General features: G+C 43.1%; 1 protein-coding gene across 1 annotated transcript; it reads right to left on the minus strand.

Moving 5' to 3' along the window:
• Positions 1 to 4: 4 nt before the first annotated feature.
• On the minus strand, positions 5 to 12854 carry IL7 (interleukin 7). The gene is made up of 5 exons (XM_074577320.1): positions 11710 to 12854; positions 8747 to 8889; positions 4031 to 4117; positions 3095 to 3247; positions 5 to 1157 (listed from the first exon to the last, which is right to left on the minus strand). Exons 1-5 carry the CDS (start codon positions 11717 to 11719, stop codon positions 1008 to 1010), a joined length of 543 nt encoding a protein of 180 aa, XP_074433421.1. The 5' UTR covers positions 11720 to 12854; the 3' UTR covers positions 5 to 1007.
• Positions 12855 to 26482: the final 13628 nt, after the last annotated feature.

Consider the following 26482-nt stretch of genomic DNA (forward strand, 5'->3'; position numbering starts at 1 on the left):
CCATAGAAGACAAATATTTTATTACCAAAAGAGTTATAATATCAAAGTAAGAAACTGCAAAAGAGTTACAAACAACTATAAAAATACTTCTATTTATCCAAAATTAAATATGAACGCTTTATTAGTTAAATGCCAATATATTATTCTCTGAAAATATTCACACATTTTAAGTCATGTTTGTCTAACATGTTAAACGCGTTATATAAAATAATGGCATATAAGAAATCACAATCTGAAGGTAAGAAATTCTAGCTCCTCCTGCAGCTAACTCTAGAATAACCAAATACGTAAGGCTAGTGCTGCTTCCAGTCAGCTGAACAAACTTACATTCAGGCGTCTCCTTTTTGGCCTTCCATAGGTCTCGCTGTCTTGCCTCTACTTCAGACAGTGCTACATCCCTCAAAAATCAGTGCCCTTCCTAAGGTTTTCAAAAAGTTAATCTTTTCCCTATTTTTCCAAACCTAAGTCAGTTTGCAGATCCATTAGGTACCCACGCTGAAAACATTATAACATTATTGCATCAGCAGAATAGACCCAAGATCAGCTGCTTGTTTGGTGAATTGTTCCTTTTGGTCCTTGATGTGTTTTACATGGATATAAAGACACCAGCTACTTTTCCATGCTGTTTTCTTCACCTGCAGCTTCTAAGGTGGTTTTATAAATTGCAGTAGACATGTAAGTAGATTGCTTTCATATGACGGTATTATAAAGTTACTCGAAAGATCAGAAAATTCAAAGTAGTTTCCAGAGCATGAAGATGGGACACAGTCTTCTGCAGAGCTCTTTGCTTTGAATGCTGGTCTTTTATTTCCACTTCTTGGACTTCAGCAGCTTGGTTTAGCTGTTTCTGTTTATTCCATCTCCAGGAACAAGGTACAGTAGCTTTCCATCAGTATTCTGGCATAAAGTGTTCATATAAGCGAACAGAGTTACTCGAAGAATGCATATAAAATGCAAAGATACCAAGTAATGCCACTTCGAAAGAAAAGAGCGGGATGCACCTGGAATCACCTGGAAATTATTTTTTCAAATTTATTCCAGCAGGATCGAAGGCTAGATATATTTTCTTTCAGTTCACAAAATTCTTGGTTGCATTTCTTTCTGGACTGTTCACCTGTTTGTGTATCTTCATTATGTGTATTTACCTGCGTGCAAACCTGAAAAGGAATAGTTTGTATTGTTAATTGAGACGTGCTTCTTCTTTTCATATAGACCTATTTTAAAACAATCTGAGTCTTACATCTCAATAAATAATGGAGGTACCTTCCATGGTCATTAAGCCAGAAAGCTGGGCTACTCACAAAACATGCCGTGGCGGTACATGGCCTGCATCACTCTGATGTTCTCACTCTGAGCACAGCCGTGTGGCCGCCCCTGCCCACTGGACTGGGACAGTGCGGCTTTTAACGTGGACAGCTGAAACCGGTGTGCATGCAACTGAGAACGTGTACATCCTCTGTCAGTGGTTTAAAATTTATCCTCTGTTATTGGAAGGACTGGTAAAATGAAGCCAATTAAATTGTGACCCAAACTTCAAAAGGTATGACTACGTGTGTGGTACCTTGAGCCTGGTGGGACAAGACAGACCTGTTCCCAGGGGCTGGTGCTATGGCCTAGCGTTCAGGATCTCACCCAGAGACAAGATGACCGTGGTTCTTGTCCACATTCAATGACTGTTGATGACTTTTACCAAATGACTTTAATTGGTCTTTAAATAAAACCAGGCATCCACAAGGTTAGGCAGGAGTTCCAAGGGTGACACTCTTTGGCTTCTATGACGTAACTGGGTGTCCTGGTTTTGGCTGGGAAAGAATTAATTTTCTTTCTGTGAGAGGAATGCTAATAATACCTATTGTTGTTAGGACACAACACAACAATGTTCCAGGACTTTTTCCAGCTTCCCGTAGAAGTATAGACAGAATGATAGAATGGCCAATGAAATATTCTACGCCATGGATGTCACGCTCAGTATATAAACAGGGGCTGGCTGGGGGGCGGGATCTGCAATCACTGCTCAGGATGATGAGAGTGACCCATGTCATTATTATTCTTGTATTGTTATTATTATTGTTATTATTACTTTTCTGTTATTTTTTTCTATTAAACTATCCCAACCCACAGAAGTGTCTTTATTCCTCCATTTCCCCTCCTTTTTTCCGCTCTTCCCCCCTACTCCGATTCTTTTTGGAGGGGGAAAAAGGAAGGGGGCAAGCAAACAGATGCGCGGTCCTAGTTGCTGGCTGCAGTTAAACCACAACACTGGGATACCTTTTATGGTAAGGCAAATGTTGGATTCACCACAGGTTGCTAAGCGAAATATAGGTGTCAACATTACTTTGAAGACTTGGTCCTAGATTATAAGAGCTTCTCCATTTCAAGGAGAAAAAGAATGAGTTAAATGCAGCCTTCCATCCAACTATTTAAGCCAGTCATAAAGAATTATATCCTTTGGTGCCTATGGGAAGGCTTTTTGATGTTGATCAATAGTTTTGTGTTCAAAAAATAGCTTTGAACCACACTTAGAAGAACGGTCTTCCTTTGCTATGGTAGTCAGTAGATCATTGCGCTAGATTTGAGTGACATCAAAGAGCAGATCTTGCCAATGACTAAAAATCCAAATATTTTCCTATCTAACCATTCTTGTTGAGTTTGAGATATTGTGGTTAAAATAAAGATCAAAGGGATTATGGAAAGGAGAGAAACTCCCACTGTTTGTTGAAACAAACCAAATTAAACATTAATCTTAGGGTAGAACCCCGATGAGAAGTAGCAACTATGATTTTATACATTAGAGAAATTAAAGGCCTTCTTCACACAAGTGTGGTCTTTGTCTTTTACTGGAGAATTAACTCAGGTATTTCAGCACTGAACCAGAGTATATATCTTCACTATAGACTTCCACATCATTGTCTTAGTCTTTGCACTGGGCTTGATGTCTATTACAAGTCGTACGCTATACAGAGCAAAATTCATCATGCGTGTAACATGTGCATGATAATTGTACCTTTGAGAGGTTGATACGATAGGCTGCACTGAAGAGCTCTAAGGAATGTCACATACTTCCAATAAGCTGTAGACCACCACTACCACTCACCTTTTCTTTTTTAAGTCTTTCACATTTGCACTGTAGAACCTGTAATGTCCCACATGAGACTAATGCTGCTTTCCATCTAAAGTCTCTGCTGATTTTTTGCTTATGAAAGAATCTGAGCATGTTGCACGCCATACTCTGTAGTGATTCTACTTCCTGTAAAGACAGCAAGAAAAATACGTCCTGAGAAGTCTGTGCACCGTTAATTCTTTATAATGTTGGTTTGTCTTTTAAAAAACGCTCCATCATCCACCATTAGTTTCTTTTGCTTTCATAGTGCCAATCTTTTCCAATAAAACACATGACTAATCTGACCTACCCGCCATCTCTTCAAAATATTTAAAGTACCAATTTATAGTAGTAATAATAACAGCGTAAGGATGTTAGGGAGAAATCACAGCCGTAATGAAACCAGCTGATGCAGTTAGGAAAACAATGAATGATTTTTGGCGTCAGTCCTTTTATCAAGTCATGATAAAATGTGGAGCAACAGCTGACAATTGTGCTTTCTGTCATTTGAGATCCGCCCAAACTATTACACTCAAAGCTTTCAGATTTGAAGTGAAATGCTTAGCTCATAAGATTTTCTGAAGAAAAATGAAAACAGATGTTGAGAAATGTTTATGTTTACTCCCACTAGCAAAATAAAGTAAGTTTTCTGTATATTTTTGAATAAAAACATAAAAGAATCGTTATAGTAGGAAAAAAAAGCATTTCTCGGGTATGGGATTGCTTACTATTTTAATTTTTAAAATACCAATTTATTTGACAAGTTGTTTGATTCCAAATTCAAAAAAGGAACAATGCTGAATATCATGATTTGACTATTAAAAGGTAATATTCCTCTCTATCACAGTATGTTATTCAGAGACTGGACTGTACAAAGAGCGCATTTGAGTTTTTATTCTCTAAAGTAAATTCTGAGAAGTTAAATTTTACCTGAGTATCATTGCAGAAAAACACTTTGTTATTTTCATGTCTTTTATTCTTGCAGCACCTGTCACGATACTCTGCAGACATATTTACCTGTAAAATATCATATATGTTTAAACATGGAAGTACTTTTAATCAATTGAGAAGTTTCTCACAAACAGATGGAGATGTCGACACTAAATTGTTCTGTAGCATCTCCTGGGGTGTAGCAGGGTCAGTGTACAATTCGGATCTTTTCCTTGGCAAGCAGGCAAAGAAAATGCCAATCCAGCTACAATTTCTAAAGGTATTCACAAAATCACACAGAATCACAGAATGGTTGAGGTGGGAAGGGGCCTCTGGAGGTCATCTGGTCCTACCCCCTGCTCAAACAGGGCCACCTAGAACTGGTTGCCCAGGACCATGTCCAGGTGGCTTTTGAATATCTCCAAGGATGGAGACTCCACCTTCTCCCTGGGCAACCTGTGCCAGTGCTTGGTCACCCTCACAGTGGAAAACGCTTTCCTGATATTCAGAGAGAACCTCCTGTGTTTCAGTGTGCACCCATTGCCCCTTGTCCTGTCACTGGGCACCACTGAAAAGAGCCTGGCTCTATCCTCTTTGCACCCTCCCTTCAGTTATTTATGGACATTGATAAGATTCTCCCTGAGCCTTCTCTTCTCCAGGCTGAACAGTCCCAGCTCTCTCAACCTCCCCTCACAGGAGAGGTGCTCCAGCCCCTTCAGCATCTTGCATCTTCATGGCCCTTTGCTGGACTCTCTCTAATAGCTCCGTATTTCTCTCGTATGGGCGAGCCCAGAACTGGACACAGATATATTCATTTTAAACTTTCACATTCAATCGAATTATTTGGTTCTTTGGCATTTTAAAACATACAGGAATATTTAAAACTTACGCAGACATCAAATACAATATTTGTCAATGTTTGCCTCAATAAATACATGCCCCAGGCATCTAAACAGATTGGAGCACTCACTTTGCACAGGCACTAACAGAAGAAGTCCTAAGCAATACCACTTGCTCACTTTGCATGACCACAATCTTTTACCAACGGTTCATTCTCCGGGTTATTTTCTCTTCTACTCTCATACTTGTCATTGAGATGACAACTGAACCCAACTGAAAAGAATTCCTTCGCTTTCGTCTTCAGCCTATATCCAGCTAACCTAGTACAACCAGCAGGGCTTTAAAAAAGGCAGCTCATGAAAATATTATTGTTGAAAGCCTATGGGTAAGGATTAGAGACTGAGGCAACAAAGGGAACCTTGTGGTTGGTGTCTACTACAGGTCACTTGATCAAGGGGAGCCTACTGATGAAGCCTTCTTACTCCGGCTACAGGAGGCATTGCACTCGCAGGCTCTCGTCCTGCTGAGGGACTTCAGCCACCCTGAATTCTGCTGGGAAAGCAGCACAGCGAGCTGTAGGCAATCCAAGAGCCTCGTGGAGTGCATTGAGGATAACTTCTTAAGCCATGTAATAGACAGCCCTACCACAGGGGATGAGATACTGAACCTGTTGGTCACCAACACAAGTGAGCTAATTGGTGACGTCAAGATTGGAGGCAGCCCGGACTCCAGTGATGACACACTGGTGGAGTCTGCAGTCCTGAGGGACATGGGTCAGGCAAAGAGTAAAGTCAGGACCCTGAATTTTAGGAAAGCTAAATTCCAGCTCTTCAAGCAGTTAGTCCATAGGAGACCCTGGGAAACTGCCCTCGGGGACAAGGGAAAAGACCAGAGCTGGCAGATCTTTAAGGACACTTTCCACAGAGTGCAAGAGCTCTTGATCCCCAGGTGTAAGAAATCAGGAAAGGAAGGCAAGAGACCAGCATGGCTGGGTCAAGACCTGCTGGTCAAACTAGAGGACAAAAAGGAAATGTACAGGCAGTGGAAGCAGGGACAGGCCTCCGGGGAAGAGTGTAGCGATGCTGCCCGGTTGTGTAGGGATGGGGTAAGGAAAGCCAAGGCGCAACTGGAGCTGAACTTGGCAAGGGACTCAAAGAATAATAAGAAGGGCTTCTACAGGTATGTCAGCCAGAAAAGGAAGGTCAAAGAAAGCGTGCCCTCCCTGATGAGCAAGTCTAGCAAACTAGTAACAACAGCCAAGGAGAAGGCTGAGGTACTCAACAACTTCTTTTTGCCTTTGTCTTCACTGGCAACCTCTCCCCACACCTCTCAAGTGGATGGACCACAAGACAGGGACTAGGGAGCAAAGTCCCTCCCACTGTAAGAGAACATCAGGTTCGTGACCACTTGAAGAATCTGAACGTACAGAAGTCCATGGGAGCTGACAAGATGCATCCCAAAGTCCTGAGGGAACTGGCTGACATAGTTGCCAGGGCACTATCCATGATATTTGAAAAGTCGTGGCAGTCAGGTGAAGTCCCCAGTGACTGGAAAAAGGGAAACATTGCACCCATTTTTAAGAAGGGTAGAAAGGGGGATTCTGAGAACTACCAGCCTGTCAGCCTCACCTCTGTGCCTGGGAAGATCATGGAACAAATCCTCCTAGAAGCTATGCTAAGGCACATGCAGGACAGGGAGATGATTCGAGACAGCCAGCATTGCTTCACCGAGGGGAAATTGTGCCTGACCAATCTAGTGGCCTGCTATGATGGAGCAACTACTTCAGTGGACAAGGGAAGAGCTAGGGATGTTGTCTATCTGGACTTCTCTAAGGCCTTTGACACGGTCCCCCACAACATCCTTCTCTTTAAATTGGAGAGATATGGATTTGATGGGTGGACTATTCAGTTGAATGGTCACATCCAGAGGATAGTGATCAACATCTCAATGTCCAGATGGAGATCAGTGACGAGTGGTGTCCCTCAGGAGTCTGTATTGGGACCAGTACTGTTCAGTATATTTCCTCATCAGTGACATAGACAGTGGGATCAAGTGCACCCTCAACAAGTTTGTGGATGACACCAAGATGAGTGATGTGGTTGACAGGCCTGAGGGACAGGATGCCAGCCAGAAGGACCCGTACAGTCTCGAGAAGTCGGCCCATGTGAACTTCAAGAGGTTCAACAAGGCCAAGTGCAAGGTCCTGCTCCTGGGTCAGGGCAACCCCCAGAATCAATACAGGCTGGGGGATGAAGGGATTGAGAGCAGGCCTGCCAAGAAGGACTTAGGAGTACTGGTGGATGAAAAGCTGGACATGAGCTGACAATGTGCACTCACAGCCAGAAAGCCAACCATATCCTGGGCTGCATCAAAAGAAGCGTGGCCAGCAGGTCAAGGGTGGGGATTCTGCCCCTCTGCTCTGCTCTGGTGAGACCCCACCTGGAGTACTGCGTCCAACTCTGGAGCCCTCAGCGTAGGAAAGACATGGACCTGTTGGAGCAAGTCCAGACGAGGGCCACAAAAATGATCAGAGGGCTGGAGCACTTCTCCTGTGAAGACAGGCTGAGAGAGTTGCAGTTGTTCAGCTCTGGGGAGACCAAATTGTGGCCTTTCAGTACTTAAAAGGGGGCCTACAGGAAAGACGGGGACAAACTTCTTAGCAGAGCCTGTTGCAATAGGACAAAGGGTAATGGCTTTAAACTAAAAGAGGGTAGATTTAGACTAGATATTCAGAAAAAATTATTTACAATGAGCGTGGTGAAACACTGGCATATGCTGCCTGGAGAGGTGATAGCTGCCCCATGCCTGGAAACATTCAAGGTCACATTGGAGGGGGCTCTGAGCAACCTGATCTAGTTGAAGATGTCCCTGCTCATTGCAGAGGGGATGTTGGACTAGATGACCTTTGAAGATCTATTTCAACCCAAACTATTCTATGATTCCATGATCATGTTAGATGTCCTTACTTAAGCATGCATATGGACACATCAGACAACTTTGGAAAAGCACTCTGTATTGCTTGTATTTCATGCAAATAGATTTTGATTTAACACTGCAACAGATTGGTGGGTTCTTGTTTAGTGACAAACTGTCAGAAAAATCCCATTTTCGTGGAAATGCCTCTGCTAATCCAACCGTGGAAAGTGCTTTCTCCCATGAAAGTGTTCTTGACAGATGAATTTAATTGTTAACAATTCATGATGAAGAGTTGGAAGGTAGGTTTTGGGCATGGATCGGTAAACTGTTATGATACTTTCTTGCAAAGCTGTAATAAATCTGGCTGATAAAGCCATAAAGGAGGAGATTTACAACTGTGAAAGTTAAGTTTTTCTCTGGTGCCATCTAGAAAAGCTGACTCTTTGTTGGCTAAACAAGATATATTAGCAGGTAAAATACAAAGACACTTTTATTGTTGTATGGATTTTGTGCCTCTGTGCATTTGTATTCAATGGACAACATAAAGCTTCAGTCAAGAAGTCTACAATTTGCAGAATAAATTACAGGTTGTCTAATGCTTTCTGCTCTTGATAAGAAGATATAAATGGAAGTAGTAATGAAATTACTTCAGAAAAGAGTACTTTTTAATATAATATTCTATCTAGGGCCAAATGGTACATGTGTTGAACTACATGGTGCACAGGCACAAATACCTGCATCACAGTATTTGTACATGCAAATTGGCAGCATCCACAGATTTCAGAGATTTTAAAAAGACTGAATTTTTGCACTCCCTCAAATAAAGCCACCATTCCAGGATAATGTGTGATTTTAAATTGGTCTTTTACCGTATGTCAAAATTAGAGCTTTTTGTTACTATTATTTGCCATCATCTAAAAACAATCAACACTTCTCGAAAGCCGAAGAGCTATTACTTACCAGCTCATCGATGTCGTGGCTTAGTATATTCTCATACTTCACACGGATTTCGGTTGTTTTATTTCCCATCGCACAACTAGAAGAATTCACTGGAGACAGAACAAGGAGCAGTGGCAGAACCCGAAAGATAGATCTAAAAAAGGCTGGATAACAAGAGCAATTAAGTACGTATTAAATGTCATAGAGTGTATGCTGTGTTAACAAATACATTCTGTAATCCGTTTACACAGTTTAAAAGGGACCTTTGTATAACCAAATGACTTGTACCCTGAGGAAAGGATTCAGATCCAGATTAAGACACTATTTGGGTGTCTAAATTCCCTCTTACTCATGGTTTAGCCAGCGTGGTTAAAAGCCTACAGCTATTTTGCTGAGCAGGCACTTGGTGTCTACTTGGGCTGAATTCATCTCCAGGCTTCACTGTGCGCATTGACAGGGTCTCTCCATTGGCCATAATTGGACCATAGCCACCTAGTACATATGTAGACAAGTAAGTGTCTTAGTCAGATAGGTGTAGACATTCAAGTGTCTTAATCTGCAGAAGAATCCCATTGTAATTATCAAATTTTCATATGATAAATTCTACAAATGCCCACGAACATGCCTTTACATCAAAAGTGTGTTTAAACACGTTTTTGGACTGACCAAATGTACAATTCCATACGAGCGGCCGTAACATGAGATAAGGCAGCAAATACACCCTTCTCTGCAAGACTTTTGCGATCTTTTGGAGCAAATCTCATTGCCCCTCACTTTGTTTCTCCCTTCAGTGGAACATCTTGATTTGTCCAGGTCTTTGGTCTTCTGTCCTTGCATGACATCCAGAAAAAAAGACGTTTTGTGAGGTTGGACAGAGAGAAAAGACTAAAATATAAAAAGACCCTGAAGGGACTAGCAAGGTAACTGGAGGCTGCAGGTGACTGGCCTGTTGCTGGGAATGAGGGAGACTGGGTACAGGACGTTATCAAGATTAGCAAATTCATAGTTGGACTCCGGCCTACAGCCAGACTGGCTAGGATGATGCTTAAATGGAAGGTTTTGAAAAAACACAAAGCTAGAAATTTAGGTTGGAGGATTAGCAAAGATCACAGCATCTTTCCTGGACCAGTATGAGCTGTTTCTACCCATCTCTGCTACTCAAGTAAGAGCAACAGCAGCATACAAAGTAACTGTGGAGTTGCAGCCAGGAAAGGCAAAAGGGGTGCCCTGACCCCAGCTGCTACTTTCCTTCCTCTCCAACGAGGGTGGGAGTATTGGGTACAGCCTGTCCAGCTCTCATAGATGGGCGTCTCTAGACTTGGATGTCACTAGTAAATCCCAGCCTCAGAGAGAAATCTTGAATAACTAAGAAGAAAGGAATGAAATAATCTTTACTGAGCCACCTAACATCTGTGATTCCAGTGCAAAAAAAGAGAACTGCAATGCTTGTTTCCAAATAACAGTGATACAAGCAACATGGATATGCTACGTCAAAAATACGCTTCAAAAGATACAAATAAGATTCTTCTAAATTAAAATCAATATAACTGATTCCATCACTTAAAAGTTGCTTTGTCCAGCAACAAGTGGAGATAATAGATGAAAACTGCAAAGTCAATTCTATTTCTTTATTTTTACTTTCTCTGTATTGTACAGACTGTGAATCTTTTTCAAATGAGTAAATTACAGAATCAAAGCAGATAATTCTGAAAGGGATGCTGCACACTTATGAAGTCCCTTGACCCATCGCAGGATCGCAATGAAACCTTCTCAGCCATTCCTAAATGAGTTCTCCGGAACACGTTAGACGAATGTCATAAAAAGTTTCTGGACCTTTGGCCTGAGAATTGAAAGGATTTTTCTTAAAATGAAGTATTTTCAAAAGAAGTGGAACTGATAGTGCTCCATACGACCAGCACTCCAAAAGAAAGGGAGCATGTATTACCGGTAGTAGCCCATCTTTTCAGTAAACTCACAAAACCTCCTAAGTCATATCTGGAAAGCCCCAAAAAATTCTCAGAGAAAAGCCGGGAAGAGTTAGCATTCCAGTATTTCCAAACGTAAAAAAGCCCCTCTTGGCTTTTTGGGGTTTTTTTATTTATTTATTTATTTGTTTTGTTTTGTTTTTAATTAAAAACCCCCTTCTGTGCACGCAGCTTGGAAGCGGCACCCCAAGCACGCTGGCGCCTGAGGCGTGCGCTCCCCCCCGGTCCCCACCGGGCTCCTGCCCCGCCCCAAAACTGCCCGGTGTCCCCGCAAACCATCCGCACCTCGGCGGGTGACACCCTCAGCCCCCCGCCCCGGCCGCCCAGCCCCGCTCCGCGGCCCGCAACCCCCGCGGCCAGCCGTGAACAGCCGCTTTTTCTCCCTCTGCCTCGCTGAACCCGTGGCAAAGGTGCGGACGGGCTGCGCCGCGGCTCCGCGGGCGCGGAGACGGGGCGTCCCCGGTGCTGAGCGGCACCTGCGCCGGGCGTGGACGGCGGGGCGGCAGGTGCCCGCGGAGCGGCGCGGAGCGAGGGTCCCCCGCAGCTCCCCCGCCCCTCACACCGTCCCGCCGCCTCCGCCGCTCCCCGGGCCCCGCTTCCCAGCAGCGGGCGGGATGGGAACCGGGCGCTTTTGCTTTCATTCCACGGGGAAAATGAAAAAAAAACCACCACAAACCAAACCAAAACCGAAAAGTAAAACTGGGAATTTCCCCGGCCGTCACCGCCGGTTTAAAAGGGCACCGGGCGGCATCGCGCCGCCGCCGCAGCAGGCGAGGCGGCGGGGCCGGGAGCGCGGAGACAGCGGAGCCGGTGAGGAACCAGCGCGGCCGGGGGTGCGGAGCGGCGCGGAGCGGAGCGAATGGCGGAGCCCAGCCCACCCCAGCGCAGCCCGGGCGCAGGTGGAGCGGGGGCGCCCCGCGCGCCTCTGCCCGCCGCCGCCTGCGGAGGGGCGCGGAGCGGTGCGGTGCGGTGCGGTGCGGTGCGGTGCGCGCTCCTTACCATGGAACATGGTCCGCGGGGAGAGTGGCAGGGAGCTGCGCCGGCGGCTCCGCGGTCATGGTGGCGGCGCCGTCTCGCCCATGGTGCCCGCGGAGCGCCGCGCAAGCCGGGGGCGAAAGGAGCCGGGCGGGGCTCAGCAGCCCCCCGCCGCCCGCCTGCCTTGGGGGGACCCGGCGCGGTCGGAGGCAGCTGCCGGGCGGCCGGGCTTTGCTTTTCCCATGGGGCTTCCGCCGGCGGCAGGTACTTTCACTTTCTGCTCCGCCGGCAGCCGCGGTGCTGCCCGCCGGGCTCCCCGGCCTCAGCGCGGCGAGGCCGGCGCGGGCGGCTGGCCGGGCGCCAGGGGAGGTGGCATCCCCCCGCTCCGCCACCGGGGAGGTCGGCAAAGAGTCCCGGGCCGGGTGGAGAGAATGGGACCGGCGTCGGTCCGGGGCCGGGGCCGGAGGAGGGCGAGAGCGGCGGGATGGGTCCCCGCGGGCGTCCCGCAGCGGCTGTGGCGGGGCCGCGCCGCGCCGGCGGTGGTTACATAGAGCCCCGGTTACACGCCCAGTGCCGGGTGCGCGGCCAGGGAGGGAAGGATGGACCTTGGCAGTGCGCGTGGAAAGAGCCGCTCATCCGCGGGGAGGAAATCCTTAAAAAAAAAAAAAAAAAAAAAAAATTAAAAAAAAAAAAAAAAGAGGGTGAAAAAAACCCAACAACCGTGTTGTGGAGTCGCTCTTTTGGAGGAGGGAGACTTGGTTTCCGAGCTGCTCCCGCAGTGCCCTGTCCCTCGCTCAGCTGTGACCCTGGCTGGGTCGCGGGAGGCGGGACTGCCCCGAGGGCTCCGTCTCAGGTCGAGGGTTACCCCAGGCTGCTGGCAGCGGGACAACAGCGCAAGGTGGATGATCTTCTGTAGGCTTCCCCCCCATCCCCCCCTCAGATCTTGAGAAATCTGAGAGGATTAAGAAGAGACGGTGAATGGCTTATGAAGGTGTTTTAGTGTAGAAGAAACTCAAGTTCTAAAAGACGGAGCTATAGCCAGGTGTGTTTTTTCTAGGTAAATTCAGAATGCAAAACCTGATGCTTTGGTGCAGGTGAAAAGGCTTGGAATGAAATAGTGTATGAAATGTCTTTGCAGCATCCCCTTCACATCTCCTGCCTGACACACTTTTTGAGTCCCACACCACTTTTCCTGCTCTGCATGAGCACAGAGAGCTGATTCTATAACCCCTCTCCCTTCTCATAAGGGTGCTTATCCAAGGGGGAAATAGATAGTGGAGTGTGAATATCAAGGAGCAAATACATGGAGCTGGCTAAGGTGTAGATGCTCAGGATGATTTCCTCCCGTTCTCTCGTACTGGAATTGTGCCACTTCATTCACTTACGAGGAGGTACTTAGCCCTCTTTACTTGTCTCTGGGCTACGCTCTGCTTTGGATTGTGTGTACATTTCTCATGACTTTTTCTCTGGGAAAAATTTAATCAATCCTTCTTCAGAAGTATGCTCACAAGATTCAGGAGTGAGGGTGCTTTCCACCCCTTCAGCTCACCGCGGGTTGACTTTAGTAATAATTTCACATCACTACCGTACTGTTTGTGCATTGTGCAAGGGACACAGTGATCGATATCAACACAGCTCCATACAGAGAGCAAGCACCGGTCCTTGCTTGTTCCATTAATGTGTGCCAGGCTGGGTGCGATGGATGGCTCAGATCTTGAATTTGGACATGGATTTTGCCTCACTAATAGCTACACGATCTAGTTCTTAAAATGTGTCTTAAGTTGTTCTCCTTTTTTTCATTTATTGTCTTCTTTTCCCTCTTCTGCCAAATATTGTCTGAAAACATCCCTCAGTGAATGTTTGAATTTGCTGGTGTGGGCTGGTCAGAAAATGCCACAGAACGCTTTTTATTGGGGGGGGAATAGTACCTGGTGTAATGCAAGCAAATTTATGACTGTCTGTTTCCGGGGTCTGGCACGTAGAGACCATCACTTTCAAAACTCGAATGTTTTGAAAAAGCTGTACTATAAAGCTCCAGTCATGCAAAACCTTATCCACAAGATCAACTTTTCTTCTAGGCAAGTAGTTCTTCCAATTTCATATGATAGTACATGTGTGCTCACAAAATGAGGTACTTTGTGTAGATGCTAGTAAATTGTCAGGGTGTAAAATATAAAAAAAAGCTTCCGTAGCTGCTGGTTAACTGCTGGTTATGCTAGTTTTCTGGCTGAAACATCAGAGAGACTGATAATTGCTTCAACTTAACTTTTTTAAAAATAGTGTGATTGATGGAACAAGTCAGCGTAGAAGCTTTACGCATTAAGGGGAACACAACTCTGAAAGGTGACGCTGGAGTGTTAATAGGAGTTTTGCTCTTTTCTTTGGCAGTGGCAGGGTCTTCTCTTCTGTTTTTTAAGCAGATGAAGAGTCTGTCTGTTGAACGTACGCGGAACTTTTTCTTTAGTCAAAGTGACGAATAGATTGTGTGACCCTACTGTGACCCTAATCGTGTATTTAGATGACAATCAATCCCTGTTATGTGACCTAACCCTGGACTGTGGCATACACTTACGATATAGATGTTATTTGATGTATTTGTGTGTGGAAGATGCTTAAATATTCAAGCGCTGACTGTAACTTTTACGTGCTTTTTAAAATATTTCGAATCGTTATGTGCACTTCGTTTTCAAAGTATTTTTAGTGATTTAGCAATGATTTTTTTTTGAAAAAATTACTGCAGAAAGATCAAATCCAAGTCTTCAGAAGATTGTCTGTTCAGCAGACGCAATTGCCAATTTTTTAAAGAAAGAACAGACACCATCCAGTTGAAACAGTAAAAGAAAAAAATTAAGATTGATTATACGAATATCATCTTAATAGCCCATTTCAGTCAAGAACTCATGAAAGGAGTCTTGAAGGACTGGTATAAAAGTTTATCCCATCTGAGACTTACCCAGTCTAAATGATGGACACCAGTTTGCCCATGGTGCGAAACGCAGTTGCTGCGGAGCTGTAAATGGAGCGCTCTCTCTCTGGAGCTGGTTTAAGCTACGGCTTCACTGTGGCTGTGGGTAAAACCTTTGGGGAACGAATAAAACTGAAATATTTCTGTAGAATTTCTCATGTGTTAGCTGTCCCACTTCTTTTTAATACCTTGACAATTTATAGGGCTGCCTGTTTTAATAAGAGATGCATTAGCTTTACTATGTAAATAATTTGTTTAAGTAAAATTACAAATAAGTTACTTCTGAAAAGATGTAGTCTAATGCAGGGCATCAGTGCAAATGTGTGCAGTTTTCTCTTTCACCCAGCTTTCAAAAATAACTTTTAAAAATGTAAAAGGAGTGCTGCAAATTACGTAGCTAACAACCGAAAGGCACCAGTAATTTTATTTCTTCATGGATGAGCATATTCCGTGATTCTGTCCATTTTCCGAGGATAGTTTCTCTGAACAAGTTTCAATTTAAAGATCCAATTGTCTCCTGACCTGGTCAAATTTATTATTAGAAAAGCAGCTATTTTGGCATTACATATTAACCTCCTCGGGAATACCAGTATTCCTGCGTAGCTACGTGATTGCAAAGCACATGATTTCTTGTTAAGATTCAGTTCTCGAAAGCCCAAGTGCTTCTGAGAATGTTGCTGTCCTTCTGCAGCTGTTGCTCGTCAGCTTGACAAGATCTTTTGCTGGTGACTTTAGGTTTGACTTTAGGCTGCGGGCAAACTCACAGTACCATTAGTGAATGATTGTATTATTGGATAAAAATAGTTGAAAAGTTATACTTTTATTTTATTTTATTTTATTTTATTTTATTTTATTTTATTTTATTTTATTTTATTTTATTTTGGAGTAAAATACTTCACTGAGATTCAGAGTTAAGTTTATTGTGCGCCCAAAGCTCCCATTGATACTCAGGTCTGGGAAGTTCTAATCTTCTCTCGTATTTAAGCAAAACCGAAGGACCTAATTTTGTCATCGCACCAGAATGCCCATTTTGCTGAATTACTGTTGCTACTTTTTCTGTGCAAATCATTTGTCCTGTGTGCTGAAAAAAACATGAACTAACTGATACACTTTTTTTTAGTGCACAATTATATCTTACATTCACTCAAATGTAATGTTTACGTCTCTTTTTTTTTTTGGGGGGGGGAATTCAAGGCAATTTTCCCAATGGAGGTTAGGAAAGAAAAAAAAAATATTTCTGGAAAACTATTAAGATACGAATTGTGGAAGCGTGGGAAGCTCACAGGAAATTTTTATTATCAAGCTGTTGGAAAGCTTATTCCTTTAATAGAAAGTGGCAATTATTTTATCTTCCTGTCTTGCACTACAGGAAGATGCTAATAAAGATTTTATCAAGAACAACATGCCAAATAAAAGGATTTTGATAAACCACCACTGGGAAGGGAGAGTTTCCTAAGAGCAGTACTACCCACGTTGAGGAGGTGGTGTGGTGTAAGGCAGTAGTAGTGGGAGTCAGGCTTCTCACTCCTGGCTGCCGGGGGTACTACCCACATTCCCAGCTGTGAATCCATCCCAGAGCCCGGTGTGTAAGTCAGGATTTGCCCATGCCGGTACGATGGCCTGAGGGCTGGTACCTCACTGGGCTCCCAACCTGTGGGTCAGCACGCTCAACCCGAGGAGCAAGAAACAGCCCTTGCCACCACCTTCTGGGTTCTCACCGCCCCTCCTGTTAAAGCTCTCCTCCTTGCTGTTGAATTACTGTAATTGAGGTTTGATTGCAGGTAGAAAGTGGGGTGCTAGTGCGGTTCACCAAGGAAGTTTCACCATTTGCCGGTGCCCGGGGTGTGCCCGCGATCCAGCCCTTACAGTGCCTGGGGCTCACATCAGCCGCTGATGTCAACTCCATGGCAATGAGGGGCTCTGGTGGGGTTGTCGCCTTCAGCGGGTAGAGGTTTTTGAGCCGGTTGTTGTCTGTTTTGGTGCCTCGGACGAGGCTCTTGAATGTGGCAGAAATTAATATTTCATCCAGGACAAATTATGAAAATCCTGCTTCTGCTTCAGTGAGACACAGAATGAAGAAGGGGCTGGGGGAGATAAGTTTCTGTTCATGGATTTTCTCTTGCTTTTCCCACTTTAAAAAGTGCAGTTTCAGGGGCCGGGGGGTGGGAGGTTTGGTAGCAGCAACGGTCTTTGCAGATATTCTCCCATGTTAAAGTTATGAAAAATTTCGTTGCATTTCAAGGTCTTGGAGGTTCATTTGGTTTTGGTGTTGTGCTTTTAAAAGTTTTTTTCCAAAATTATAATCAATTGTAGTTTATGATTTGTGTGAACTTACGTGTCTTTTAGTGGTGGCTCTTTTTTACAATGTTACATATACAAATACAAAAGGGCATTTATTGAACTTTTCCTTTTTTATCCTCTCCTCTCCTCTCCTCTCCTCTCCTCTCCTCTCCTCTCCTCTCCTCTCCTCTCCTCTCCTCTCCTCTCCTCTCCTCTCCTCTCCTCTCCTCTCCTCTCCTCTCCTCTCCTCTCCTCTCCTCTCCTCTCCTCTCCTCTCCTCTCCTCTCCTCTCCTCTCCTCTCCTCTCCTCTCCTCTCCTCCTCTTCATTGTCCATTATTTATCTTGATAAAATGTGGTTGGTGAGTAATACCCATGGCAAACTGTCCCTAAAATATTACTTTCTTTCTTTTCCTCTTTTTTTTTTTTTTTTTTTTTTTAAGAGAACTGTGAGTCTTCCTCTCAATTTCAGAAGCAGGCAGAGGGTCACCCTGGAAAGCGACAACAACTTCAGTGGAGCCACAGTGCCAGGGAGTAAAATTAAATATCTGCAATTTTGTACAACCAGAGTCTACCCAAGGAATACGTTTCAGGTCTTAAATCTTGGAAATATGTTTCAGGGTGCTAATGGTTATTTTCTTTTTGCTTTGGATGTATATTAATAATGTATGTATCCCATTACAACTATTCTGACGAAGGATTTAGGTGTGTTACTAAATTAATTGAAAGACTTTTTTTTTCCATCATAGGGATTTTTATTTTTTTTGTAAAATCCCTTCTCTGAATAAATGGTTATTTTAGGAAAGGATATTCTGTGTCTTTAATACATAAAAAAAAGCTGACTAGTTTCTCCAAGTGTGAAAACAAACTTTAATGTGAAGACTTATGTGAACTTCAGGGATTTTTCTTTTGCTAACCATGCCTTCCCAGTCTTGACAACTTTTACTTGACTTATTTAGTCGACCAACATGTTTAAATCCAAGCACTTAAAAAATCTTAGGAAACGCACTCTTCACTATCAAGGAGCTGCTTTTATTGCATGGTAATAAAATAGCTTGAAGAGGAAGTCTGTTTTTAAAATTAGTTTTTAAAAAAATCAATTGATACAAAGAAATTGGTTAAAACAGAGATCACTTAATATAAACATGAACTTTGTGAAGCTAATCTTGCAAGCATGTGTCTGCATAGCCCTGGTTTCTGCATGCCTAGATTACATGCTAATTTTTAAGCAAAAGATTAGTTTGAAGATTTGAAGCTCAGCTGAAAATAGAGCATCTCCACTTCGAAGCTTTGACTTCTTTCTGACATTTATTTTGCAGCTGTCTGGAGTTACCTTAAAATAATTGCAGACACGTCTCTGTCTTTGAAGATCCCCATTACAAATGTGCCTTTCTCTTCTTGTTTGCTGCGAGCGTAAGATCCATGTGTGGTTAGAGTGGGAGGGGGTAGTTATGAAGGAAGCAAAATTACAATCAAAATATAGTGTGCCGATGCAATTTATTCGATAAATGTCACTTGGCAAATCAGAAGAGCTGGTGCAAGCTGAGACTTGAATTTTTTTTTTTTTTTAACAGACCAAGTGCACTTAAATATTACATAAAAATCTAGCAAATGTATTTCATAAGCACAGTGCTCAGGTACTGTGTATTCTGTTTTATCATAAACATTTTAAAGGCCTGACTTTGAAGCAGTGAATGGATACATGTGTGCTTGTTCCGTGGCATTTGAGACTTCAACTTTTCTTTGATCTGTGTTCTCTCCTTCAGCAGAGGTAACAACATTGTCTCTCAAGAGTGGCAAGTGACCTGAAATGAAAATGTATGAAGAGCTATAAATGGTTTTAACGTACAAAAATGTATCAAATAATGGTGTAAACTCTATGAGGAAGAAATGAGTGAGCTATCAATAGTAGCTTTTTTTGTTTTAAATGACATCCAGAAATTGTTCTCAAAATATTCAAGTCACATTTTTAAAATGATGGTGAAAGACAAAGCTAAACATGGTTGCCCAGACTCTCTTTCCCCCACACCGCAATTACTACCATCTAAAATTAATTGGTCTTTAATAAGCTGTTGTGATTTCAGAAACGTGTTCTAGAATGCCCTACATTGCATTGAAGATTTGAGTCCCTTTCAAGGTAGATGCCTATAAAAAAGCATTTCAGTTTGAAGGAACAACAGCAATAGCACAAGCAGCTAATGAATGTTAGTAAATCGATAGTAAAGGTTTCTCAAGTCAGCAGTTTTTAGCCCCTTTCTCTCTAGAGGTGTTGAAGAAATATACTGTACACCTCTCATTTCTTTTCCCTGGCTTATTTGTTTGATTTCTGGGCCATACAGTTTTGGAAGGAAGAATAACTTGCTAGTAATTCACAGGCCGTTTCACAGGCAGACTTCCATTTTGCCACCTCTTTTATTTGATGTGTTTTTATATGGGTCCTGAGAAGCTGTGGCATTTTCCGTGTGTCACACCCAGTGTTGTCTGTTATCTTGTCTGACGCAGATGATAAAATGTAGTGCCTTTTTCTGTGTATGGTTAAGATTAGGGCATGGCTGTGAGCAAGGCAGCTAAAGATGTGTCTAGGTAAGACTGTGTGACTGGGACATTTAAGGAGATGAATGGGGGTTGCAGTAGGGAGCCATGGGTCTCCTTGGGAATGCCAGTCCATTACTGGCAACCTGGTCTCCCGAATTAGGAGTGGTTTTATAAGGCGGTGGAACTGCCACATTTTCTTGCATGAAGGCAGAGTCTTGCAGACATCATGGCATCATATACACTGTCTTCATTTGCTTCTGAGGAACACCCTAGAAAGGAATCCCTGTGCCATAGCATTCTCACATTTCTGTTAAGATACCTTAAGGCACTTCTGGTACTGCTGGTGCACCCATACACAGAGTACTCCTGGACAAAACATGAGTCTCAAATCCACGTGGCATCCTTCTTGCACTTATCCTGCCCTAACTCAATATTCCTAGTCCTCTGCTCATAAGGATCTTGTTTGAATGTAAACATTACCCAGTGGTGCTCATAACACAGCTTGTGAGCCTGTGCAAAAAGTCTTCCCAAATGCTTATTGGTGTATGTACTAGCAGGTCAAAAGCTTACACATTTTCTTCCGTGGGTTTGGAGTGGGATATTCAGGAGCCGTATGACCAGCTTCCACTACCCACAGATCCTGGGGCACAAGCTAAAACTGCTGTTTCGTCCATTTCCCTGGCATTTAAACCTCTCCTCTTCACTGGAAACAGCCTGTAGGCTATAATCAGAGCTCACCGTTACTCAGTTTCACAAGTGGAAGACATGGGTTTATGTGTTTTTAGGAAAAGAGGTTCTAGGGAAGTGAGTCTCTAGGAGGCAAGATACAAATAAAGTACCAAATGTTCTAATTATGTTAAAAGAAAAAACATATTTACTGTTGTATAAACCAGGACACCTTGGCTCTTAGTAGTTGTAGATGGTAAACAGAGAATGTACCCATAAAAAGTAGGACTCAAGGTCTCAGTGTGGTATGGAGAACTCCTTTGGCTCCATGGCAGCAGTGACCATGACGGCCTCTTCTGCTGCCTCACCAAAGCTGAGCAAAACAGCAGAAATAAACCTGTGCTATGTGAGCAGCTTGCAAAATTGTTAAAAAGCCAAGTCTGTCTCACGAGCAGTATTTTAGTTGATACAGCGGTGCATATGTAACTGCAAAGCTAACATTATAAAGAGTTTGGAGTGAAATATCAGGAGTATTTTTCTTTGAAACTGGTCTGCATGAAGAACAACGTGAAGATATAATGGTGTGTGAGCACCACTGTCATCACCACCAGTTAGACTCTATTTCCCAAGGACTGATCTTTCTTGGGCTAGGTTCTAGATGCACTTCAGCATGGATATTAGTGTTCATATTAGTTACCAACAGTTGGGAAGTATGGGAAGTGCTAGCAATTACCAGTTTTTTCCGTTTTGCTCATTGAAAGATTATAAGCCTCTTCCTCTTCTGTCCTTCCTGTTCACACTGGCTGGAGTGTGTGCATAGCACAAGGCTGTGTTCCTCGTGTAACAAGTGTCCTCTATTCATCTAGAAGCCACCTGAGGAAGTATCTTGAAATAATCTGAAACCAGGTGCTGGAATCAGGCTTAAGTTGCTGGAAACCTGCCTCTCATTGAGTCTGTAAAAAGATATCTCCTTAGTCATTGGCCTGCAAAGAAGCCCTCCGTTGTCAGTACTTTTGGTAGGCAAATTACCTAGGAGCCCTCCAAGGAAACCCACATCCTACAGTGACCTATCAGGCTTGTCTAAATCCCAGATGGGGATCTGCTACCCAGGCAGTCAAGAAATTGCTGTTGTCAGAACAAGACAGGGCAGGCCCGTTAGGGAGGGGGAACAGGAGGTCATCCTTCTGGTCCCTGCCCAGGAGGTGTTTCCAACAGGAGCTTTGGAAAGTGATCAAGGCTTTTTCCCTGAGGTACATCTGCAGAGAATCAAATGGGATGCCTTCTTCCATCCCTTGGCTCTCTGAATTCAGTGGGATCCCTGCCTCCCAGGTCTTTCTGGTGCCAGTTAAATCTATTCTTCCCCCTTTTCTAGAAGCATTTCAAAAAGCTTCCAGTTCCAGAAAAGTAAAAAGTTCTCAGGATTGTCAAGGTCAGAGTCCCTGCTACTAAGCCCTGGAGCATTCCTTGGATGAGTGCCGTAGGATGAACCAGAGGGAGTACGCAAAGGCAGGACAAGGACAGCCCAGATGGTAAACAGACTTATTAATTACTCAGAGATTCCATCCCTCCTGTTTCAGCCCTGCACCCAGGGTGTGCACTGGGGATTCACGCCCTGGTGCGCCAGCGTGAGAGCGCTGAGAAGTAACCGGCTCCACATGGATGATAAGGTGGTTGGTGTTCACAGGGAGCTGGGGTGTGACAACCTTCCCTTCCCAGGTTGTCTGCATGATCTATGGGCACAGGGGAGTAGACGGCTACAGCATTTTGCTTTTCACTCCAGAAACACTTTGTGAGAATATTTTGAGGTTATCTTGCCTCACCACAGGCAGGAATTGAAGATCATAAATATGGCAGATCGATAATTCTTTTTAAATAGTGTTTAAAAAAAATAACAAGAAGGCGAAGTAGGCATGACTTTTCCCACACAACACTAATTGCGAAAATGTTGGAGATCCTCTGAATAAACTCAAGGGCTAGCCTGTTTCTTTTCCCCTAGCCAGCTCTCTTAGCTGTCCCTAAGAAGCCTGCCTGGTGTAAACCCCTGCAGAGGTAGCCTGAGACATAGGCGAGAACCTGTCTATCGTGGCAGGAGATGGGCTGATGGCTGAGTGGGACAGAGGTGGGGGGTCCATTCATGACTTGCCCATGCTGAGAACCCCAGGGGTAAGAGCCAGGATGAAGCTCTGCTCATGTCCTGGGCTATGTGTGTCTGTCAGGGGCTTAGCCGCTGCTCAGGGCCTTTTAACTCTTATGGTGTATTGGCATCACTGCGCTCGGAGCAAACAAGGAATGTAGTTGTTTAGGAATAAAATGGCAAAACCCTGCATACGTGTGCAGGGCTAGCTGGCACCGTGGGTGTCAGCCGCAGCCAGCTCCCGTGTCGGTTTTTTCTTGTTAAATTACATCACCACATTTGACAGGTCCTGTTTGAACAGAGGCACCAGACAAAAGGGAGGAGGAGGAGGGGAAGAAGTGGGTAGGCTGGGAATCACCCTCATCTTTCACCCAGGCAGCTCTCTGGATGTTGCTCTGGAGGTGAGACAGGTTTTGGTTGTGCCATATGTGAAATGACTGTCACATGTGAAATGACTGCCACGTGCTGCATGTCAATCCAACAGAGTTAGCAGCAAAACAAAATGGTAAGACAGGTGTGAGGTGTACCTGAAGAAGCGGGCAGGCTGGAAAGGGGTTGCTAGCATGTATGACATGAGAAGGTGCAGCTTTTGCTGCATTATGGACCACGTGGAGATTTCCGGGTCAAGGCTATAAGCTAGACAGTCTGCGAAAGCTAAAAGTGCAGCCAGGAATGCAGGATACTTTGGCCCCAAGAGAAAGAAATTGCTTGTATGATGCCTTGCTCACTAGGGGAGATCTGGCTGCTGCTGCTCCCCACAGTGTTCATGCTTTTCAAAATTAAATTCTCCATTTCTTACAATTTGGAAGTACTCCTGGAAGTGAGGACTGGGATTCACATATAGCTTTTATTTTTCAATGTATCCGTAAGAAGTGCTGAAGAGATGGGCGATTACACAAATTTACACAATACAGGTATGGGAAAAGTGAATAAAGCATGCTTCACTAAGTAAGACATCTCTAGCTCCTATTATTACCAGGATAACTCGCAAATCATCCTTCACTAAAAATATCTTCACAAAAAAAAAAGGTTGAAGGTCTTTGTTTCCCTTCCAAGGCTATTGGGAGGGAAGGAAATAGACTAGAGTAGAGTTTTTAAGCTAGAGAAAGCCCCTACGATGATTGTAATGCTTAGTATTAATTATATGTAAAATTGATGATCCAACAACTTGGCTGCTGCTTTAGTCTTGCATCCCTTTACTTTTAAACTGAAGAAAGGCATGTCTGTTCCCAGCCTGACGATATTATTGATAGATTAATTTAGGAAAAGTTAAGTAAAAACAGGCTGGTTGACTTTAGAAAGGAGGACAAATATTGAAGAAAAATACTTGTTAAGACGCATGTAACTCGTTCAGTCTAGCTGCCCACATCGGGAGAAGATTTGGCACGGCTCACACAAAGCAGTTTTAATGTTCCAGTTAAAACGTGATGTGATCTGTCAGCTGTAGCAAATGTTTGTGCTGGCTTTTGCAGATTATCTGTCAGTGTTTGCTGGCTCTGCCTGGGAGTGCAAATGTTAAAGGGTGCCCTTCCGTGGCTGTTCGAGGATGCTTGCAGTGGGATGGGAAAGAAGGACCTCTGCTCCAGAGCCACATGGAAAGCACATGGCAAAGGCTTGTGGAAAGATGTTCATTGCTTCACATAGGTAGGGCCAAAATAAAAGGTGTTGCGTATGATGGAAACATTTGCATGCTGTTTCTCATGTACTTTATTATTTGTTTTGTCCTTTATCAAAAACCAATCTGATTTCCCTTCCTCCTTTTCAATAACCAATGAAGATTTTGTTTGCTTTCCCCTTTCTGTGCCATCTGCGAGACAATCGATTTTTTGCCCTCGTAAGAGCATGAACGCAGACTGATTTCAGAGATACATACTTCTAAATAAGATACACAAAAAAAGTAGTATCAGTAGAAGTGCCAAGGCTGAAAGATAGTTTATTTGATTTGTAGAGTGATAAACTGATAAACTGGTAAGTGTAACGCTAAATGAATCCAATGGCATGCACCACAGGGATTATTATCCGGTTACTGCTTCAGCTAAGTACCACTGTCGCTCAGTACTGTCATTAATAATTAATGCGGTGGCTGCTACACTCAGATCTACCACTACTAAGTGCCCTCCTGATCGTTCCTTTGACATGGAAAAAGCAGCATGCAGATACAATTATTTTTTACTTAATAGGTCATTTGCCTCTTGCCCTGAAGAAAATAACCCATTAGGTAGAAGAAATGCTCTACAGTTTCACAAAGCAGAAGCTAATAATGGGATATGAAGACCTGTTAGAAACCAGAAGAATTATTTATGTTATGCATATATTATCTCTGGTGGAGCTTCAAGTCAAACAGGTCAGTATGCCAAAAGCTTCTGAACTCTGCCGCTTAGGTATTGACTAATACTGGTGGTCATAAAGCACCCGATATTTTTTAATTGAAGAGCATAATTGTGCATCTCAGGATGCCATGTTATTTCAGATGCTTTTGTAGAACAAAAACTGTTTAAGCTCACAATAAAAAAGATTTATTCAATAAATATGCTTTCTGCTTTTGATTACCCCCCTTCTATGGTAGAGATGAATGCAGTTTTGGTCTTACCTGAAATCACATTTGCGAATCCTTTAACAAAGAAAGTTGCCTAAATTCAGCAACTTGCGAAAATGAGAATACAACCTCAGTCTCGTCTCCAAAGCCACAGATGCCTGACAGTCATTCTGAGTCCTTGTCTTTCATCTCCTAATTTAGGTGAGAGGATCCCAGCGCAGAGGTTGGGAGAGACGTGTTACACAATGCTTGTTTAGTGTAACAGATTTTGGTCAACACATACCAGCTGAAATTTGGCAGTCTAGGTAGGCTGCGAAGTTAAATTCTGCGTAGACATGTTTACCTTTTTGTTAGCTACAAAACATGTTTGGGAGATTACATCAAATACTGTGCTCTGATAACAGGAGCTGTAGTCTCACCAATTTGGAAATTGATGTGGCTGATGTTTTATGCATCGAATTTGTACACCGCAGTGGGTATGGAACTTTCTCCATAGCTCATCGCTGGCATAGGCCATATCCTTAATGGATGCCAGTTTAATAAGGTCAGATATGCCGTGGACTTCTAGGAGTTTTAATAAATATTTCTATAGCTGCTGCTTTAGTTGAGATTATAATACTCTGACCTCCTGTTGTATGTAGCTATCTGAAATTGTATGATGTGCTTTATAAAGGTATTAGATGACTTTTCATAGTAATTTAACTTTTACTAACTCCTTCCAAATACACCAGACTTTCCTAATGTGCCATATTTTACAGGTGTCTCCTTCTGGATCTAGATATTACATTCTTGGAAAGAATGCATGTAGAAAAAATTAACAAAATAACCTGTGCAGAAGTGGGTCAGTTTCTGGAATACCTATTGTCTTCCTAATTTATCTTAAAGTTTTGGTCTACAAATCTCTTCAGGCTACTACGCCTAGAAGTGGTGACCTAATGATTTTTTAAATTTTTTTTTTATATGTGAGGGTGTGAACTGCTGACAGTGAAGGATGCAAAATCTTCTCTTATAAATTTCAGTGATTCAAACATTTATTAAATAATTGACTTCCCTGTAGCACTAGGTCATGCTATAATGCAGTAGTTGTTGGACATAGGTCTGGTAAGCTTCTTTCAGAGTTAGAGCATAAACAATACCTACCATCTGAATATCACAAAGGTGTCCTTCAGTGTCTTTTAAAAAGCACAGGTTTAACTTTCTTTTTTGATAGAATCCTGCTATGGATTTTATATATATAATGTATTTTTAAGTTATTCTACAGTTGGTTTTAAACCAATTACCAATATGCAACCAAAACTTGTCAGAGTACTAGTAATATTTTGTGTGTAGTCTCAGACTATAAAACATTTACAGTATTTACTTTTTCCTTTAGAGCCTCTTCCTTTTTAGTAAAAGGATTATATAAGAATTAGACAAACCCCATTATCAGCTCTTTTCTCTGCCAAAAATAAATGAGAAATTAGTTCTTGTGGTCAGGAGAAAAAATTTCAAAGGCTCAATAGAATAAATAAGTTTGTTAGAACCAAGATTTCCAAACTTTAGAACTATAATCAACTTAAACCAATTTTGGAAATGTTGAATTGTTGTCAGTACTTTTCTAAAGAGAGCTTATTTAGAGCCAGTTAGTATTTGGCTTATAAACACATATATTTTGCAAGGAGCCCATCCCCACCCACTACATCG

Source organism: Larus michahellis, chromosome 2 (genome assembly GCF_964199755.1).
Source record: "Larus michahellis chromosome 2, bLarMic1.1, whole genome shotgun sequence".
Classification (NCBI taxonomy): domain Eukaryota; kingdom Metazoa; phylum Chordata; class Aves; order Charadriiformes; family Laridae; genus Larus; species Larus michahellis.

Bases quoted from the DNA above. Each gene is read 5' to 3' on its own strand.
- IL7 (XM_074577320.1), bottom strand. The intron at 3,248-4,030 runs GTAAAATTTAAC...CTGTCTTTACAG, and splicing joins TTTTCTGCAATGATACTCAG to GAAGTAGAATCACTACAGAG. The intron at 1,158-3,094 runs GTGAGTGGTAGT...ATTCCTTTTCAG, and splicing joins AAAGACTTAAAAAAGAAAAG to GTTTGCACGCAGGTAAATAC.